The sequence below is a fragment of the Diadema antillarum genome, unplaced genomic scaffold, assembly GCF_040938485.1.
Source record: "Diadema antillarum isolate AM-2024a unplaced genomic scaffold, OU_Dant_1.0 seq00001134_RagTag, whole genome shotgun sequence".
Taxonomy (NCBI): Eukaryota; Metazoa; Echinodermata; class Echinoidea; order Diadematoida; family Diadematidae; genus Diadema; species Diadema antillarum.
In genome coordinates this window covers 371,007-392,351 of record NW_027271946.1, presented here as the reverse complement: position 1 = coordinate 392,351, position 21,345 = coordinate 371,007, and the positions used below count along the sequence as shown (strand labels likewise).

General features: G+C 39.4%; 1 protein-coding gene across 1 annotated transcript; it reads left to right on the top strand.

Annotated features, from left to right (window-relative positions):
• The first annotated feature begins 1,186 nt into the window (after positions 1 to 1,186).
• On the top strand, positions 1,187 to 19,925 carry LOC139744073 (phosphatidylinositol N-acetylglucosaminyltransferase subunit Q-like). Its single transcript, XM_071654529.1, has 8 exons — positions 1,187 to 1,484; positions 2,038 to 2,205; positions 4,620 to 4,740; positions 6,483 to 6,609; positions 9,143 to 9,296; positions 10,912 to 11,104; positions 14,337 to 14,513; positions 18,985 to 19,925. Exons 1-8 carry the CDS (start codon positions 1,321 to 1,323, stop codon positions 19,126 to 19,128), a joined length of 1,248 nt encoding a protein of 415 aa, XP_071510630.1. The 5' UTR covers positions 1,187 to 1,320; the 3' UTR covers positions 19,129 to 19,925.
• The last annotated feature ends 1,420 nt before the right edge of the window (positions 19,926 to 21,345 follow it).

The window sequence follows — 21,345 nt, the reverse complement described above, 5'->3', positions numbered from 1 at the left end:
AATACTTTAATAGGATTACTTGTCTAACAAATAAAATGGTTAGTAAGTACCAGTACTGTAGTAGGGAAAGCAATCACATCATTATAAGGACTTCAAACGACAAGAACAGTCAGGGTCAGGCTGGGTACACAGAACAAAGGAAACAAAGGAGAGGGTGGGAGGTCACGGGCAAGGAGCCCAACCAAGTTACAGCCACAGGTCTAAGGAAGGCAAGGTGGATTAGAGTAGGACCATGGTGGACAGACAAAAGGCAGAGGAGGGGGGAGGGTCTGTGACGATCATGAGGATCAAGGGGGCAACGATTGGAGGAAAAGGATGAATAGGGAGGCAACATCAAAGAAGAGGGATAAAGAAAGGGAAAGAGTGAAAAAGCAACAGCTGGGGGGGGGGGGGGGGGGGGGGCTGAGCGAACAGTGAGCCCTGAAAGGTGTGCCAGGAGGAGGTACACCTTTTTTTGCTACAGTTATCGACATACAATTTGTAGTGATTGTACCAACAGCAGATGTGTCCAACTTTTTAATACTGAATTAGGCTAAATTAGTGAATAATAATAAAATCTACCACTAGGATCTAGATAGATACTACTAACTAGTCATGCTAGTAGTAGTAGGACCTAGCTAGAACGCTAAAGTAGTCCACATGATGTTCATTAGCTGTATTTTTTAATGAATGAAGTGCCCCTGTCACAAATAGGCACCCTGCTGCATATCGGGTATTTTACTCCAGCGAGCCAGTAGAATTTGTTCTGTGAGCGTGATACTGCACTGTGTGTTCCTTTGTTTCTCACTTTTAGGCCTGTCGTGCCAAATGCCCAATGCCATACATGGAGGGGAATGAGGAGCTGAAGATTTTCTTTCCTTGCTGCTTGCTGAATTCCAGAAGTGGTCTTTGTATTGGCATCAGAGATGAAAGCGCAAGGCTAGTCTGCATTCTAGGCATACTTCATCATGCGGGGGGACACCAAGATGCACTGTCAAACCTGATAAAGGAGGCTTCTGAATGTAGCAACCTTCGTATTCACGTCATTGGAAAGTTCATCAACAAATCATCGGGAACTGGACCAGATGTGGTTGCAGACTGCGAAGGTTTCTTGGAGCTGGAGCAGAGATACAGCGAGCATCTCTGAGTCTGACGCCTCAGATGATTGATGGTAATGATCGTCACTCACCAGAATCTGAAGCTCCGACTTTGCGCACATCAAGCTCAAGTGACACAGATTCAGGCAATAAGACAGCACGTCAAAGAACATCACATTTCTTTGCAGAATTCTATTGCTTGCAATCAGCAGTCATTCAATTTTCGACTGTGCCTTCAACGGCAATGCTACAAGAAACTCTGTCCATGACATCTGTAAGCTCAGCCGCAGTTGATGGACGTGGAGGTCTCCTGTATCGGGCATGCAAACAGCTTGTTGCACTCATGGTGTCTGCACTAGGACTTATCTTTAGGTTGCCTAAAAATGTCAGTTCATCTAGGTACAACAAGTAAGTGAAATAGCCTGTAGTGTACATGTACGTGTACATTCTGCTGGGGTTGGCAGATTGTGATAGAATGTCACAAATGGTCTTTAGAATCAATCTACAATATACAATGTATCATTGAATTTTTCATGTTTTGTAGAAGCTAGGAGTAAAGTAGGAGTCTGACTGATTGTATATATTCCTTTACTTAATTTTCTTAGGGAATATAAGCTTGTGTATAAAACAAATTTAAATCAGTTTCTCTAGACTCTACATTTAACCAAAGAGGAACCTAAAGAACTGATATCCCTTTGTAGTGCATTTTGAGAATTTGTTAAAGAATCACTTTGTCGACATCACCAATCTTTCTATCAAAATCTTTAACTATCTTCACAAATAAGGGTTAGAACATTCAATGTCAGATTAATTAAAGGTTCATTCTTTGTGTTGTTATGTAACAATATTGAACACTGGCCCACTTTGTGAAGAAATGCATCTTTGTATAAACTGCTGCTATACCAACAAATGTTCATTTTCATTTTTTCTCCTTCCTCTCTGTTCTCTTCTCTTTGATTAGATGGTATAATGAGTCTGTTGTCAAGACAGTACTGACCTATCCTGCCACTGTAGGCCAGCTAGCCAACAAGTCTCAACAAGTTTGTGAACTTTTGAGAGATGGAGTCAAACCAGACACAGAAGAAAAGGCTGATGTGAGTGACATGTCCACAAAGCTGGATTATATCAGGTGAGTGATGATTGTTGTTGTTGTTTACTAAAACATTGAATGAGGATTTTCTTGTGCTTTTTATTTTATTTTTTTGTCTTTTTTTTTTTTTGTACATGACATATGAATACTGAACCTAATGGTGAGTGAGTAGAAGAATGCAAGGAGACAGTCAGTAAATTCCGGGACATTCCAAATGACTTTCATAATTTCACATCATGGAGTACATAAATCAACAGCTCCATGTATAGTTTTGTGGAATTTATTGTGGTTCTTAAGCTGAAAAACAATACTTCGAAAAACCTCGAAACAAATTACACTGAACAAGGATGATGACACAGGAGGCTCACATCTTTCAGAAATGTAGCAGTGTAACTCCATTACAATACTGCTTGCTTGCGAGTTCACCTGTGTATAATCTATACATGCCTTCTTCTTTTGTTCTGCTTCTTTGAGCCCCAACTCATGGATTCTTATGGTGACGCTGCCATGTTATCATCCTTGTTCATTGCAATTTGTTATAAATTTCGAAAATATTCTTATTCTTCATCCCAGTTATCATAGATTCTGAAACTCTGTCCTCAGTATAACAAATTTGTAGTTGTTCAAATGTAAAAATCTGAAAATCATCAGGAGGTTTCCTGTAAGTACAATTGTACTAGTGCTCTTTGTTTTCATGCTGTCATTTCATACGAGCCAGCATACTGAGTTGCCAAAAAATTACTCAGTGTATAAAACCCAAACAGGTTGCACTTCCCAGAGCTAGATCTTATCTGAATAACCTTTTTTTCTCTCTCTCTAGCTCTCTTTTTTAGAGTTTCGAATAGAGGCATACTCTTGAAATTTGTGACCCGCTACAACAAAATGATCCTAAAGTCGGGTGAGGTCGATTATTTGAAAATTGCATGACAAAATTCCCTAATCTTTCTGCTTTAAATTGATATATAACACATCTTATGAAAATAATCGGCTGCGGAGATATCAATGTTTAAAAGAGAGCATGTCGAGACGTATGGGAAATCAATGTTTCGAGAAAAGTTTTCCTTGCGACGCAATCGCGATCAAGGGACACGTAAGTCAGTTCTCACCTCCGGACAATAGAAGGTAGGCCCTAGCAACCCCTGAAATGCTCATTCAAGCACAGCGTCGGCGGTCTCCTCACCGACCAATCAGTGACCAGGATGCCAGGAGAAGCGGCTGGGCATAGCGCACCCCGCCCGCACGCACCAGTCGACTTGGCAGTGTGCGAGCTTCACGCTTCGGTTAGCGGCAAGCAGCAAACTGACCAATGAGATCACTCCGGTCGTAGTTAGGGGCGGAGCCTATCTGTGGCGCTCAATCCAAATTTTCGAACCGGTTTCTGCTTGGTTGAAACGCCAAAAACATGGCCCAGAAAAACGCAATTTTTTTGGTCTTTCCTTTCATCATTTTGCTTCAAAATTTTGACAGATGATAGAAGACATGTCAGACTCCAATAATATGTCAAAATCAGAAAATCGTAAGTTTTGAACAATTATGATGCTCTGACTTCAAACTCGATTTTCACGGCTTCGACCGTGCGCGACTTTAGGACCTTTTTGTTGTAGCGGGTCACATTTACCTTAAATGAAACAGAAATGAGGTGGTAAAAAGGAACTCTACCAGAAATTTGCTGGATTGATGCCTTTTACTTTTTATTCCTTTGTGGTATTGACTGTTTGTGAACTCTTAAATGAGTTGCATTGCCATAAGATCTTTCAGCTCTTTTGGAGGAAAGCCTTGTGTGTTCGTTTATTGCTTTTAAACTGATAGCATATTTTTCCTGTTAATTTCTTAGTATTTATATTAAGTTGTGGTAGGATAACTACTGTATGTGTACATCAAAGATATGAATAAATTTAATGTTGTATTATTTGATAGTACAGCTGTATCTTTTCCACAATGAAAGGGTAATGCTGGAATACAATAGAGTTTGATTGCAATTGCCATGTCATATATCAACTTGTATGGCCAAATCATAAGTATTTTCAGTGATGGTGTTGTTTTCTACGGCTGCTGTGATCTCTTTCAATGCTGAAACAGCTAAGACACAAAGCAAACAGTATGACATTCAATTTATATACATTTATTTTCTTTTAGATTAAAACTTTTTTCCCCTACTTTATATGCTGCAGGGGTGGATCCAGGAATTCTGTAAAGGGGGGGGGGGGGGGGGGCGTGACTATTATTTCTGGTGCCACTTCCGGGTTTCATTTCATTATATTTCTTTTTATTTCTTTTTTTTTTAAATGAAAAATAAAGGGGGGGGGGGCATGCGCCGGTTGCGCCCCCCCTCTGGATCTACCACTGATGCTGTATGCAAAATATAGAACTACAGTGTACTACAAAACCGGTATGTCAGTGTCAATGAATTAACAGCAATTGCTGTTGCTCTATTTATTTGTTCATCCATCCAGGACTGGCAATGTGTTGCTGTCGATATTTGTGGACTTGTTGCTCGGAATTTCGCTCTTCTACTGGATGCATGCCACAGAGTTTCCCGTCGTTTTCGCCAAAGTCATCATATCTTGGGCTGATGTGAGTTGGTGTCCTTGGCCTCTCCTCAGTGCTTTCAGACATACCGACTTATGGTATATTCATACGATGTATGGATATATGATGTGTTGATACGAGTCCATTCAGATGCAACACCCCGTTATTCGGCAATCGTGTGGGAGCATTCAGACCTCGTGCTCAGTTGAACCTTAATGGGAAGCTCATGAATATACATGTACGAGTCTCTCCATTGCGCATTATGAACTTTGTGCGGGCTTTGGGTTTCATGTTTACACTTTGTGCAGCACTCATCTGTAGTAGAGGTCGGGCCCTGAGCGTGGGTTGCGGATAAGCCCCGCCTATTTATATGACGTATGGATATGAGAGTTTTCAGATGCAAACGAGTGTCGTATGGATATAGGATAATCATCCAAAATGGTGCTGAAAACATCGTTTTTAAAAACTTCCTATCTTGAAACAACTTATCGATATGCAGGAATTCAGATGTGAAAAAACGTCCTCTATCCGTACAATGTACATCCTATATCCATTTGTCGTACTATACAAGAACTCTCATGTGAAAGGGGGATCTGCCACAGTAATCGTGCACACTCATCAGAGATGGAGAAAGTGTACATTGTTGCATGATTATATGATGTACTCACAGACAAGGAATACACCCATAGACTGTTAAGTTTTCAAACATAACAGAGGCTGTGTCAGTGCGTTGTGACTAGACCCTCCTGCAGACCTCCCAACCATTCTGAATTTGGAGGGAAGAATCTGAATTTTGACCCTAGCTCTAGTTTCAGGAATAGTTTCCTATTTTTCTTGCTAATTTTACTACACAATCTTATAGAAACTGCTTTTTCTTTTCTAATTTTGAGCCATATCACCCCTATTTTTCAGTCAGAAAGGTTGGGAGGTCTGCTCATGTTTCTCAGACAGGACTGTAACTTAAGGTACATTCAATGGAGCAGTGATTGTCATTGGTGAATTGACCATGTTAAAGGACAAGTCCACCTTCATATACATAAGGATCGAGAGAATGCAGCAATATTAGTAGAACACATCAGTGAAAGTTTGAGGGAAATTGGACAATTCGTTCAAAAGTTACGAATATCTTAAGTATCTGCACAGTAACTGCTGGAAGAGAAGACTACTACAGTGTATGATGTCACATGCGTACAACTACATGTATATAAGGAAAATAAAAAGAGAATTTCAAAAAAACTTACTTTTTGAATAAAGTGCACATTTCTTCGACTTGCTACTGACGTATGTTAAGGGTAAAATTATTCCCCCGGCCTTCTGAAAGAGAGAAGTCGAGTGTTCTTTTGTTCTGCGAGAAAAATGGAAATATGTTGAATTTTCTTTATTCTTTCTTTATATCGTTGTACTCATGTGACATCACAAGCTATAGTAGTCTTTTCATCCAGCCGTGACTGAGCAGAAACTTCAAATATTCATAACTTTTTAACGGATTATCCGATTTTGCTCAAACTCTCACTGATGTGTTCTACTAATATTGCTGCATTCACTCAACTAACGTGTCTATGAAGGTGAACTTGTCCTTTAAGGCACAGTGTAAAAGGTGAATCTTCTATTCATTATTAAAGATACATTTAAACAATAAAACATCATCATTATTGTCGGTGCTTTATTATCACTGCAATTATTTAGTAGTATTCAGATATCAGTGGGAATATAGTTTGTAGATTGTCGTGTTGAGTTGGTACTAATTCTCACTGTGATGTGTTTGTGTTGAATCCCCCGACCTGCAGCAAACAGGCATCGCACTCCAACAGCTCTTACACTGGTTGATGGGTGCACCAGCTGGCCTCAAACTCAACACATCGCTTGCCCATTTCCTGGGGAATTTCTTCCTGTACCATGTTTATCTCTGGCTTGGTAAGGAGTGCTGCTGTAGATGTATTTGCCACACAAAGTTTACCCGTGTCCCTTTGTTTTAACATAGCAGGTTCATGATTAAAGGGAATGGCTAGTAACTGATCAGTGGGAATCAGTGGGAATGCTGGGGGATGATTGTTCCAATCCTTGTGAGATTCATTTAAGAGTACATTGTTGTTTGAAAATTATTTGTGTCAGAACGGTCTCATATTCAAGTAATATGCAGTTTAATGCCCCGTCACTGTACAGGCATGCTATCCTGGAAACGTTAAACTGCGCATTACTTGAATATGAGACCATTCTGAAGCAAATAATTTTCACACAACAATAGATACATAATGTACTCTTAAATGAATCCCACAAGAATATGAACAATCATCCCCCAGCATTCCCACTGATTCCCACTGATCAGTCAATACTAGCCATCCCCTTTAATAACTTTTTTCTCCCTGTCCTTATTCATTATAAACAAGAACAGGTTCAGCTTTCTGTATGTGTTAATCCATTGAGGATGAGTTGATTTTGCTACAAAACATGTTTTCTATAGACACCTAGGCTGCCTGAGTATACTCAGGTCTAGTCTTCAATTGGTTAAGTAAATGGGCCTGTTTCATGAAGACATTTTTAATGGTATAGTGCTATAGTAACTGCATGTGTCCCCGCATGAAAACACACACACACACACACACACACACACACACACACACAAACACCAACAAGTTGCCAGATATGGAGTTTCAGTTAAGGACAGAATCTGAAAAAGCATACTCTATGCCTCAAAATGACATATAAATCAAAACAAATTAACTTTTCATACATATTAAAATTTCACAGTGTAAATAATGGAAAGTACATTCTGAATGTACCTGGGGTACACCTTCTGGAAAAGTGTTAACTATAAAGGAGGCTTTGAAGTTTAGGTTCGATTCAAGTGCTTAATCTCGCCAAGCTGAGATGTGTGCAATGAATGGGACCAAGAACAACAGAAAAAGCAGGATGTAACACCCTGCAGCAACCACAATGAAGGGGTTATTAGATTAAGCTGACACGCTCATTGATCACATTCTATTCATGACTGATGCTAACTTGAAATGCAGTAGCATCATCCTTTCAAAAGTTACTTGTGTTGAAAGTGAAGAGCATGTAGAGGGCTGCTAAGAAAATAAAAAGGCTCCTTTTGACACATGCCTCTTCACACTATTTGAGGGGGAAAAAGTGTTCTAGAAAAACTGCACTCCCATTATAACGAAGTCCTCAGGATCGGCAGTTTTCTTTTGTTATATCAGAATTTCATTATAATTGACAGGATCTTATGCACCATAGATGCAAGTGATAATAAGTTTGGTAACTTTAATTTTTCCCCTTGTATCGAAACTTCATTATAACCATGTTCATTGTAAAGGACACATCCTGTTTGCAGCACTAACCCACAAAAATGTCATTTCTGGGACTTATGGGATGATGATTGTATCAATCTACTTCATGATTTAATTCTCGCTATCGCCAATGACGTAAAAAGTACCCGGATGTGGCTTTTTCGTCAAGATGTAGTACACTTGGTAGCAAGGGCACTTCCGGCGCGGAGCATAATTTGCACAACGCTAGCGTGCGCGTACGTGTACCTTACCTATAGCGCAGCGCCGACCACGGGTACTAGTACAGTAGGCCCCTGTACCGCCCGAGCCAGCGAGTGGCCAGGCCTGTCATACTCGTACACTGTAGTCCCCTCCGGCGGCCGGCCGGCCTTGCAGCATTTTAGCATGCACCACTCTGCACGCAGCGCATAAGCTAACACATACCGGTAGCGTACTGCTTGATCATGCGATCGATGTGCACATCACAGATCAGTCATCTCTGCATACGCTGAAAATATGCTGGAAAATATTCACCCACCTGGATATACATCGTCATGGAATGCCCATCTTTTTTTTTTTTTTTGTTCTCTGTCGAAATGTCGCGAACACAATCGGGAACGAACAGTGATCTCGAACTTATCCTGTCTCCGAAGCAACTTCTTCCAAGTAAGTACATGTACGTACAATGTACACGTTGTACGTAGGCACTAGGCGTACTACTGAGTACATACTACCACTACTAGTAAGTCGCGCGTGCACGTACTGCGCCGTGGAGTCACCCGCAAACTTACCCACGCGGCCATGTCACGTCTCGCATGCCAGTAAGGGTCCTATTTCTGCAGATTTTTTTCATTTATTGTCGTGCGAACAACACATGGCAGCTTCGCAGCAACAACCAAAAGTCGTATTAAGAGCAATTTCTTAAGAATGGAGAAATTTCAAATCATATTAAAGCTGTAATTCAAGTCGAGAAAACCGGAAGTACACGTAGAATACAGTCGGTTGTGTGTGTAAATAGCATTAGTCACGTATCACGCGCGTACGAACGGAAGTGATTTTGCTACCGGACTATCCCATAATGCACCGTAAATGACGCTTAAATCAACATCCGGGTGCTTTTTACGTCATTGGCGATAGCGAGAATTGAGCTTGCTTTAATTGTTTGCATCCTTTCACAGGGTACCTGGGACTCATGTGGCCCTTGCTGCTTTCCCTCCTGTGGTGCATTGCTGGCTCAGGGGCCCTGGGTCTCTCGGTCCTCCTGGCCCAGACCTCGGATCTCATCTCAGTACTCACCTTCCACATCTACTGCTTCTACGTCTACGCTGCCAGGTGAGGAGGGCTAGAGGTCATGACCTCTGTTAGGCAAAATAAACAAAACAAAACAAAGCAAGGCAAATAGGAATGAAATGCAGTCATAGATGAAAGAAAAAAAAAGCAACTATATTCTATTTGCTGTGTTCACCTTCTACTTTTGTTTCTACAATGTGTGTGTGTGTGTGTGTGTGCTGTAAGATGGGGTTGGGGCAATGGCCTGTGTAAGATAAAATAAAGCAAAAGCCTTATAACATAAGGATTTGTCTACGAAATGAATGTACAAGGGGAACACATTTTATTCGCTTTTATGTTTACCCTCCACATTTCTTATCTCTTAACCTGTGGAAGACGGGCTGATTTTGCTACACTTTAACACGCATTTCCCATAGACACTTGCCGAAGTATACTCTTGACTCGTCCTCAACAGGTTAATGCACATTTTATGTGTAAGTTTCCAAGTGGTCTGGTGACAAACGGCCATTAAAAAGACATAAGACAAGATTATCAGTTAAATCAAAACCAAAAAGAAAACAGTTCCAAGTGAACGTACATGAAGTATAGAGAAACAAACCACATCCCTCTGTTCATTGAGGTCGTCTGCCAAGTCTTCTTCTCTAGTTATGTGTATACTGTCAGGTGATGGGAACAAGGGTGTTTGCTAGGCAAAAATAAAACAAAACATTTTAAAAAATCATGAAAATAGATTAATGCATAAACTGGAGTACGTTCTGTTCATTATTTTCTATTTCCACTACAAGTATTGATGCAAAATCTGAGCTGGAGTGTAAGATGGCAACAGAGCTGTTAATCACAAGACAAACCATTGAAACTTACATTTGGTATGGCGATGAATGAACCAAATACAGCTGTACATTCAATTTACTATGGTTACTGTGAGCATCTTTTGTTCTTACCTCCACAGTAGCTTGTAAAGGGTAGTGGAGCAATAGAACAAAAATACAACGAATCAGAATAAAGCAATTTTAGAATAAACAAAAACAGATTAAACAAACAAACCCTAGATGTAAAAATGCAGGTGTGAAACATTAGTTGATTTTGGCATCTCCTACTCTTGTAAAGTAATTTTATCTAACAGGGTGTGGAGGGTAAGGACCTTTTAAGTGTAAAATTTGGATTTTATATTTGTTGGTGTCCTGAGCCCTGTTCCAGATCATTTTCAGTTGGGAAGGACATGTAGGCATTCTATAACTTTGGTTGGGTTGGGGGGGGGGGGCAAGATAGTGTTCCCACATGGCCTAGTAAAACATTTCCTAATTTTTGAGAACTGATTGATCTCAGAATTGCTCCTATGATCAGTTGAATTGAACTAAGGATTGGATTTAGAGCTTTACAGTGAAACTGCCCCCTGTTGTATGAAATTCAAATCTGAAGTGTTACTACTGTAAAAGTGGAAATTTTCGCGCATTTTGTGCAACCAGAAACTAGTGCGAAGATAAAAACACACAAATATCTTTGTTTGCTATATGTTCCTGTAGTTGATGTCTTGATCCCGCAGAATTAAAAAAACGCAAAACTCTTATTACTTTGCCAAGCGCAAAAAATTACTAGTAGTCGCACAAAAATATCCACTTTTGCAGTACACTGTATCCCCATTTTCTCTGTGCGACAGGCTGTACAGACTGCAGATTTCTGCTCTCCTGTCCCTGGCGCGCCTCTTCCAGGGTAAAAAGTGGAACGTCCTTCGGCAGCGTGTCGACTCATGTTCGTACGACGTCGACCAGCTCTTCATCGGTACCCTCCTCTTCACCATGCTGCTGTTTATGCTGCCAACCACGGCTCTGTTCTACATCGTCTTCACTCTGGTAAGCATCAAAAGACCTCTGTATGTGACCCTGCATCACAAAACCAACAAAAAAGTCGCCTGTCATGGATTTTTAGTTAAGAGCAGATTCTGAAAGAGGAGACTTTAAGCTTTAAAACGATATATATAACTTAAAGATAATATAAAGTTTTGGTACCTCAAAAGTTTCCCTGAATTTCCTTGTTTTAGTTGGTGTTTCAGGTTAAAGTACCTTTCATAAACTAACACTGTGAGACTTACTCACCCCACAGTGCTCTCATGTCTTAGTAATCATGCAATAATGGTTTCGTACCAGAGCCGCCGCCGTACGGCGGCGAGGTAGTACACATATTGTGCGAAACCATTATTGCATGATAACTGCAACCAGCAGCGTGCAGCCCCATACAAAACACGTGTACGCATAGCTCACTGCGACCAGCAGCCCCATACGCATAGCGTAATGGGGCTTTGCATTGTAGCATCTAGGATCATGACAGATTTAGTATCGCGGGTAAATATCAACTTGAAATCCAAAATTTTCTTCAATTTGAAGACTTACCAATTAAGTCGAAGTATTGAGAACAGGCTTCGGGCAACGTTTGGTTCTGCCAATAGTCCCTTTCTGTTCAAATTGATGACTGAATGTGACTCGGTTGAGAGGACCTTGGGAGAGCTACATACACTGAATACTACGGCCAGCACATGCGCACACATCACATGCGCACAAATTTCAAATCCATGAACGGATAAGATGTTTGTGTGCGCATGCGCTGGCCGTAGTATTCAGTGTACGTAGCTCTCCCAAGGTCCTCTCGACCGAGTCACATTCAGTCATCAATTCGAACAGAAAGGGACTATTGGCAGAATCAAACGTTGCTCGAAGCCTGTTTTCAAAAATTCAACTTAATTGGTAAGTCTTCAAATTGAAGAAATTTTTGGATTTTAAGTTGATATTTACCCGCGATACTAAATCTGTCATGATCCTGAATGCTACAATGCGAAGTCCCATTACGCTATGCGTATGGGGCTGCTGGTCGCAGTTAATTGCATGATTACTGAGACATGAAAGCACTTTGGGGCGAGTAAGTCTCACAGTGTCAGTTATATGAAAGGTACCTTAACCTGAAACACAAAAATTAAGGGAAGCTTTTGAGGTACCAAAACTTTATATTATCTTTAAGTCAAATGGACTCTCCTAAAAAATGTTGGAAATTAAGCACACACTCTTGAAAGTGTGACCTGAGAAAAGAGGCTCTGAAGTACAGTGTCTATTCAGGCGCTTAATCTTTACCAAGCCATGCTAGCTGTGCAATGAATGGAACAAAAAAACAGGATGTAAACCACAGGAGAAACAACAATGAAGGGATTATCAGATTAAGCTGAAATTAAGCATGCTTTATTGACACATTCTGTAGATGATTAAAGCCAACTTTCAAAGCAGTAGTGGGTTTCTAAAGTTATTAGAGTTGGATGTGAAGAGTGTGGACAGAGTTTTTAAGAAATGAAAAGGTTAGTCTATATTAAAGACACACCTTAACACACCATTCTGCCAAAACATGTTCAAGTAAAACTGCTAAATAAAATTCCTGTTCATTTTATGATCCCTAAGTTCAATGTAATGTAGAAGAACACTTGCCCTTCCAGAAGATATAAAAAACTCCAGATTGGCTGGGTTGACCCATTTCACCTATTTTCAGTCCCAACGCAAAACTTTTTGTTCGTTTTGTGATGCACAGTCACGTATAATACTCGTGAAACAAATACAGGCAACTCAGGTGACTCCTATTATAACAAAGTCCTTGCCACTGACATTTTTCTGTCATTACATCAAAATTTCATCATAGCTGAACAGTCAAGTACAGTAGAAGCTGTTATTTTCATAATGGTTTAATTTTTGTGAATTTTTCAAATCACTGTTGAACCCTGAATCTAACAGCATGCAATATTGTTGCCAGGCACAAAGGCAATAGTGCACTTACGATAGCCTTAGTGTCAATTCACAAAAAGAACATCTCGCAAAAATGTCCGCAGTTTCCTCATTCACGAAAATAATGTGTAAGTGAAAATAACAGCTTATACAGTATATGCACATGGGTAAAGATATGGACAATGATTTTAGAACCTGCATTTTTGTTTTGTTGTAATAAAGTGAACATTTGTATTCAGATTTTAATAACTTCCATGTTTAATGTAGCAGCTCTGAAAAGTCTACTTTCATTAGTCTTAAAGATGTTTTGTATGTGCACTGTCTGGACCTATGCAGAATATATTGACTGGACAGTTTAATTAATGAGATTTTGAAGACTTTATCAACATATTGAATATTAATGATAATAGAATACTTTAAAATACATACCGTTATGAACTGTACTTCCGTGTTCAAAAAGATACATGTAAGTATCATACATAACACCTGTCATAGCCGGGTATACTGGTAACATAACCCGGTGAGGACTGTTTGATTTTGCTACAACACATATTTCCCATAGACGCTTGCCCGAGTATACTCAGGACTCATCCTCAGCAATATAACATAATCCCCTCGCTCAATGTCAAAAAAAGGTCAAGAAGCTTTAAAGTAGTTTTGTGTCTACTTTTTATTTGAGTGTACAGTATAAATAGAGGCATGTATACCTGAATTCATGTCAGATCAGTGAAGTGTTGAATGAATGATTAATGAAAAGAACCAAAAAGGAGAGTAATGTAGAAATTTTCAGACCAGAAAGAGTAACTTACAGTGTAATTTTCTCTCCATATCTTTATATTGTCTGGAAAAAGAGACAATTCTAGAGACTCTGTTGAGGGACATATCAGCATACAGTTATCAATTTTCTCTTTAAATGTCGAGGGAAAGACAGCCAGTAGTAATAAAGTGATCAAGTCAATACCAGGAGGTCTCTCCCTTTCCAAATGTGCAATGATTTGTGGCACACCAGATATTGTGTCAGAAGATATTCAGATCAGATCACAGCAGATCACAGCTAAAAGGTGGCCAAGTGCATGTATTCCACCAACCATTGCAATGGATCCATGTACAGAGCACTCCCGTTATAACGAACACGGTTATAACAAAATTCTGGTTACAACGAAGTAAAAATTCAGGCCACAACATTACCTCTCTATGTACATGTAGTTTTATTGTTTATTTGTTTGGTTATAACGAAATTTTGATATAATGAAAGAAAACTGCTAATCCCGAGGACTTTGTTATAACGGGAGTCCACTGTATTGTATGTGTTTTTTTAATGTTTTAGCTGCGAGTGGTTGTCCTGGTGGTGCAAAGCTTCCTGACGTTGCTGAGGGATGTTCTCTCCACGTTTCCCTGGTTCTCTCTCCTCCTCTGGGTCTGCGGGTCAGACTCGCTCAACGACGGCGTCCAGTTTCGGGTGCTGCAACCGTCGCCAGGGCAACCAACCTCTCTTCTCCTCCAGGTGAGTGTACAGAGCCCCGTTGAGATGTATGTTGTGTGCCTTACCTGCATTTCCCTCTAACTTGCCAGGTTATTTCATTAGCATGTTTTTGAATAATCCTGCCACCCAGAATTGTCTTTATTTCAAGGTACATTGTAGGCAATCCACTCCTGCTTATAGGCAATGCCTGAGGCCACAGGGAGGTTGTGGAAATATAATAGGAATGAGGAAAGTTTGGGTAATCATTGTTTATTAGTGGTAAGTTCCCAGGCAACCATGCCAATTGGCAAAGGAAGCAGTGTAAGGGTTAATTCACCTGAAGTAAAGCTTTTTTGTTCTTTCTTTTTTGCGATTCTAAATCCCCAAACTGGACATACCTTCTTTTAGTACAGTACTCTCCACTTAAATGGGCACCGCTTAATGGGGGTACTGTGCTTAATTGACTTACAAGCCGAAAAACTTTTTCTGATGCCTGTTATACTTAACGGATAATCGGGTAGGCATTCTGGATAAATGGGTAAGAATTTTCCTGATTACCCTTAACTGTTTCCATATTTTGCCGCAGAAAGCCTTTAAAATTTACATGAATGTGAATGACGAAAAAAACTGTAAGGTGCTGAAAGTAGATAGAGAGCTTAGGTTTATATTTAGATGTATTAAATCATATGCAGTGTACGACTGACTCGCCATAACACTGGTACAAGTAGACGCATTTGTTAATGCTGTATACGAACCCTTGTACCAGCACCATGCACGCTACCAACACACACTCACACACAGCGACACAGTAATCACTATATATGTGCCTATAGCTAGCTCTCAAGAAAAACAAAGAATATTATAAAGTAACTCCATCACCCTTTCTTCAGGCTGTTATTTGAAAATAAACTTATGGTTGCCAAAAAACACATGGGGATGCAGCAGAATTCGTTGCAGCATTTGGATGCATATAATGTTTTGGAATCTAGCTTCAAATGACGCATGTTTAGAAGCGCACATGTGGCCTGATGAGGACTTGGGAAATTTGCAATGCAGTTGTTTGCAAATTTATGCTACAGACACTATCTAAGGTTGTTGTGTGGCTTTAGATGAACTGTGCCTGTTAGTGACATACTGTGGTGTGTCTGATACAGAGAGGTGTGTGAGTAATATATGGTGCTTGTGATGTGAATGAAGTAACATGCTTTCTCATTAGTGGGGTACTCCGCATAATCAAGTAAAAAATGCTCTGCCAGACACTACCTGAATAAGCGGAGACTACTGTAATGGCATTTTACAAATTAAAGAAAACTAAACCTAAAGAGAAATGCGGATTGAATGAAAGCAGCAACATTAGTAGAACACATCAGTGAAAGTTTGAGGAAAATCGGACAATCGATACAAAAGTTATGAATATTTAAAGTTTTGGTGTTGGAACCGCTGGATGAGGAGACTATTAGAGGTTATGATGTCATGTATGGACAACAATATAAAGAAAATATAAAGGGACTTCCACAAATATCTTCATGAAAATTACACATTCCATCAACTTGATACTGACATATGTTAAGGATAGTAATTATTCCCCCTGCTTTCTGTTTGCAGCTAGTCAAGTGCTCTTTCATTGTGCTAGAAAAGTGAAAGCTTAACTTTTTCATCGATTGTCCGATTTCCTCAAACTTTCACTTATGTGTTCTACAAATGTTGCTGCTTTCACTCAATCCACATTTCTCTTTTGGTTTTAGTTTGCTTTAACAATCTGTTCCTTCTGCTGGCCTCTTCATACCATCTTGATGAACTCTTGGTGAGTTTGAAGATGAATGTTTTTTAGGAGACAAGCCTTGGAGAAATATGTTGTAGACAAGAAATATTATTCATTGACATCAGCATAGATCATCAACAAGTCAACCTGCTTTATATAATGGCTTTGCTGAGCCTATTCAAACAACGTATTTCACTTCAGGCCATCAAACTATTTCAACTTTGTATGAAATGTAATCATAATTTCAGTGGCATAACTGTACAAAAGAAAACTTGTTACATTGTAGGACTACAGTATTCTCCACTTAATTGGGGTCCGCTTAATTGGGTACTCGCCTTATTGACTTTCAAGCTAAAAAGCAAAAACCAGGGGAGCATTTCATGAAGCATTTTGTCTGATTTTTTTTTTCCAAACAAACTGTTATAAGCTACTGCAGTCCTTACACTTGATCGGCTGAGAGCAAATTTGTCAGAAAAAAAAAGGCAACAAAACACTTTATGAAATCCCCCCTGTTATGATGCGTGGTATATTTACCAGATAACCAGGTAGGCCTGTGGATTAAAATTGGTAGGAGTTTCTGCATGAATATGATGTACGATTGTATTTGCATAGTTTTCCAGAAAAAGTCTTCAGAATTTGTGAAAATTTCAATTCAGAAGAAACTGAGGTGCTGAGATTTGAAAGAGTGCTGAGCTTTATTTTTTAATACACTGTAAAATGTGCAGTTTATGACCGATTCACCATAGCTTTATCTGTAGTTGGCGCATTTGGGGCTGTGCATGCCGTGTACAGACCCTCGCACCAGCATATCATATGATACCGACATACACACTGCATGCTTATAGACAAGCTGTAGAGACCTACCGTGCTGTGTGTCTGTGATGCAATGAGGCGTGTGATTAGTATACAAATAGTGAATGGTCACAAGTGCAATGGTACAAGATTTTGCAGGAGGTGAAAGATAGAGGCGCTCTATTCAACGAGGCAAAGCCGAGTTGAATAGTGCGCCTCATCTTTCACCGAGTGCGAAATCTGGTTCTATTGCACAGGTAAAGACCATACACTATTTGTTTAATACAACACCTCGAACGTCAACAGATTTGGTACTCACAAGAGTCACAGATTCTTGAATTTAGCACAGAAATGGCAACCATTTTCCATGAAAGACGAATGAGTAGCCTCACAGTCGTAGTCACCGTGTATGTACATGTGTACGTATGTATGCGAAACGAAGTTGTTTACAAAAATGAGTGACAAAAGTACGCGCTTGTAAGCGCGCTTGTAATTGTTGAGTGCGCTTGGCACATGTTTGTTTATTGTGACATCACAGCGCGTGTAATGGAACATTTTGGTCAAACAAAATTGCACTGCTGAGACAACCAGAGCGTGCAATGGAACTTTTCACTAAATGTCACATGATGGGCAATCGACCAAACGTATAGCTACATTCTAAATAGGCGTTGTATAATGTGTGATTTTCAACTGCGATGTGAATGATACATGCTCTTCAGTTTAACCCGTTGGGGACGAGTCCTGAGTATACTCGGGCAAGTGTCTATGGGAAATGCGTGTTGTAGCAAAATCAAACCGTCCTTAATGGGTTAATAAGCGGGTACTCTCCGCTCTAAGTCGGATAAGAATTGCTCTGCCCACTACTGCCAGATTAAGCGGAGACTACTGTACCAGAATGATATCCATTAGATATGCTTTCATTTTATGTAAATGGCCACTTCATTCCCAAGTGATCGTATTTAGATATAAGGGATGGTCACATAACTACTTGTACTCTTCATTGTTAAGTTTATCAACACTTTCAGATGTTTGACCAGAAAACATTTCAGGAAATGAATATCTTGTTAAGTTTAATTAGTAACACTTTTAGATGTTTGACCAGAGAACATTTCAGGAAATGAAATATCTTGTAAAGTTTAGTTAGTAACACTTGGCGACATATTAATGAAAAATGGACAAGAAATTTGACCTTTTAAAACCTTTTGTACAGAATGCTCTCTGCAAATACCAAGGAGATATTAAACTGATATTATGAATGAGAAAATGTATTTTTCTTCACACAACATGTAGTCTTGATAAGATAACATAAAAAAATAACTTGTCTCCTTCACTGTAATGATGGTTTGATTAGTTTGCTAAATATAGTGTGCTAAATATCAACCATATGCAAAGATACTGAAGGATACTTACATGTGCTCTGCATACAAACACATTGAAAGAAAGCTTTTCTGAAGTGGAGATTTTTTTTTCCTCTCAGTTCCATAAGAACATTTTGTGTGTGTGTGTGTGTTGTTTTTTTTTTTTTTAGTTTCAAAGTTGGTGCAGTGCCAATGATAGTAATGATATTTATTCAGACAAAGTTAATTAAAGACAAAATTAGCACACTCTGGTTTTCACATATTATATGCAACAAAAAAACAATCAAACATTCATGAAAGTTGTGCTAAAAGGAGCAAGGTTAGTTGCCTGAGAGTGGTGATCTACTTGTCTTTATCCTTGTATATGTCATTATTTGCCCCCATGAGTATTGAGATTTTCAAGCACTAGAGGTAAATGTATGCGCATGACAAGAGAGTATGCTTGACAGTAGTTATATATTTTCATACCCACCTCGTTGAAACCGCAATTATTGCTTCGTTCCATACCGGGAACCAATTTCCGATGTGAGCCTGTCTCAAGAGGCTTCAACAATCTTGATTTTTTTTTGTGTTTCTCTCGTTCCTGTGTGTGGTTCTGCAGATGCAGCTGATGCCATTGTCGAGTGCCTTGATGTTGGGACGAAGCCCCGCCCAAGTGGACGGGGAGAAGCAGTCCCTCCTGCTCATCGGCAAGAAGCTGGTCAGCGGTCAGCTGATATACCCGTGGGGCAGAGACGGCAGCTGACCAATCACAGCGATGTGGAAGGTGTTCAGGATCGGGATAAATCATGAATGTCCAAGACCAGTCAAAGACCATACCAGTGCTTTGATTGTGGACAGACAAAATATAAAGAATAATGATGGTAATCTAAATCATTTGGGGCTTATCTAAATCAGACTGTGAGCTGGTCTCCACTTAAAATGTAAGGTTTTGAAATAGAATGAAATGAAGTTGTCTTGATAAAAAATGTGTATAGCCAGTGCTCCCTGTAGTGTTGAGTAACATATGACAAGTTATTTTGCATATTGTTGACTGAGAACCAGATAGAAGGGCGTTAACACAGTTTGGGGGTGTACCCAGTTACTGGTATCAAATTGTAGAGCTTGATCTCCTCTATGTTATGGTATCAATCTTAAATAAATCGTTTTCATTTTCAGTAAAATGTTCAGAATCAAAACCACAAGGGCACTTTTTCTCCCGATATTTGGAACAATGCTTATAGATCTACCCCCTTTTGATTGAGTAAACTTTTTATTTCGTGAAAATTGATTGTTGAATTTTATTTATGCTCAAATCTTAGAATGCAATTAGTGCCCTTCTGGTTCTCAGCTGACAATATCAACTACAATGTATTATTATTTTCTTGTTTTCAGGAAGAATTCTACAAGAATAGAATGGGTATGAAGTAAAATTGTGACTTAAAGGGACTGTACAGTTCTGGTCGAGGTGAAAATTTAGCCTTTAACATTTTGCAAGATATTCAGAAACCACTCTATGAGATGTCAAAAAGCATGCAATTCTAAGGGGTATCAAAAGTTTATTTGATGAAAATCGGTTTTGAAATGGCTGAGATAATATCCAAAAGAGATCCTAATAAAGTTGTGGCATGTCGCCTTTTATTATTATCACTTTTTTGGATATCTCAGCCATATAAAAACCAATTTTCATCAAATAAACGTTGAATCCTTCTTAAAATTACATGCTCTTTCATATTTCATTTGAGGTTTCTCATTATCTCACTTAGGGATGTTCAAAACGTGAATCCCCACCTCAACCAGTACTGTACAGTCCCTTTAAATCTGTGTGATATCTCAGCATCTCATTGCGGTTCTCTGAATGCAATTCTGTGAATGCTGTTTCAATGCTGTCTTGGGCACAATTACAGTGCTTGTGTGATAGCCTACAGAAATTATGCCCCCCCCCCCATCACCCCTATTACCACTACGCTTGATTATCTTTTATTCCATCATGATGGCATTGTACTCTTGTCATCATCTAAAGAATATAACTCATGAAAACAATTTCTTACCATGTCTTGTTCATAAGTTCTGCTGTTACACCCAAATCGGGTGCAGATGGTTTTTGATATGCCTTTTGGTGAAGGGTGTGTGGATCAGTGCCATTAAATTGATAATTTGGAAAGCATGAAAATTTCTATTCTATGGCAAACACTGTCATACAACACATATATGCATATAGTTTGCATAAACTAACCCTGTGTTTCGGGGTTTTCGTTTTCTGGGATGCATGACTCTACAGTCTACATGTTACCAAAACCAGGCGAAATCCGTATGGAATTGACCAATATGGCATTGAACTCCTCATTTGCCTTGTACTGCCGTGGCAATCTGAGAGTCAACGCAAATGTTGACGCAGTTGGAAGTAGCTCGTTATGAAAGCAAAGCGTGATCTTGCTTGAGAATCCTGAGTCTACCATGACATTAATTTATTAAAATTCAATTTGTAATCATAAACACATCTTCGATTTTGTTTACATTCTGATTTGGTGATCATTCATCAAATCGTAGTGATGTGCCTTTACACATAACTGTAATAAAACATCTCATTATGGAAACTGAGGAGGCGCTCCTCTTCGCTTCCATTATTGCTCCAGTACTGCTGGAACCATTGGTATGACATTCACAGGGTGTGCACAGTCCCTATTAGTTCACCTGTCCAGATTTCCTAGTTTTATAGACATGTTTTTTTTTTTCTTCATTAAAATACAAATTATGTCAAAGCACTTCTTGAATAGCAAATAGGAGATCAGGACATGCTTTTTGCACATAATTGTAGTGCGTGTGGGTAACACATATCTTTCCTTTTACCCAACCAAAAAGCTATCAAATATTGTCCTGAATGTTTAACTTTTCATTCAAACCCTGCGCATAGGTTTGCTCCTTATCTTCTCTTTCTTTTCCTACCTGCCATCATTATCACATCGATCAGTCAGTAATTGAA

What these genes read in the sequence shown, in the direction of transcription:
- LOC139744073 (XM_071654529.1), top strand. Translation starts at nt 1,321, where the DNA reads ATGCTACAAGAAACTCTGTCCATGACATCTGTAAGCTCAGCCGCAGTT. An exon ending in TCATCATATCTTGGGCTGAT is followed by an intron (nt 4,741 to 6,482) that starts GTGAGTTGGTGT and finishes CCCGACCTGCAG; the next exon opens with CAAACAGGCATCGCACTCCA. An exon ending in CCATGTTTATCTCTGGCTTG is followed by an intron (nt 6,610 to 9,142) that starts GTAAGGAGTGCT and finishes ATCCTTTCACAG; the next exon opens with GGTACCTGGGACTCATGTGG.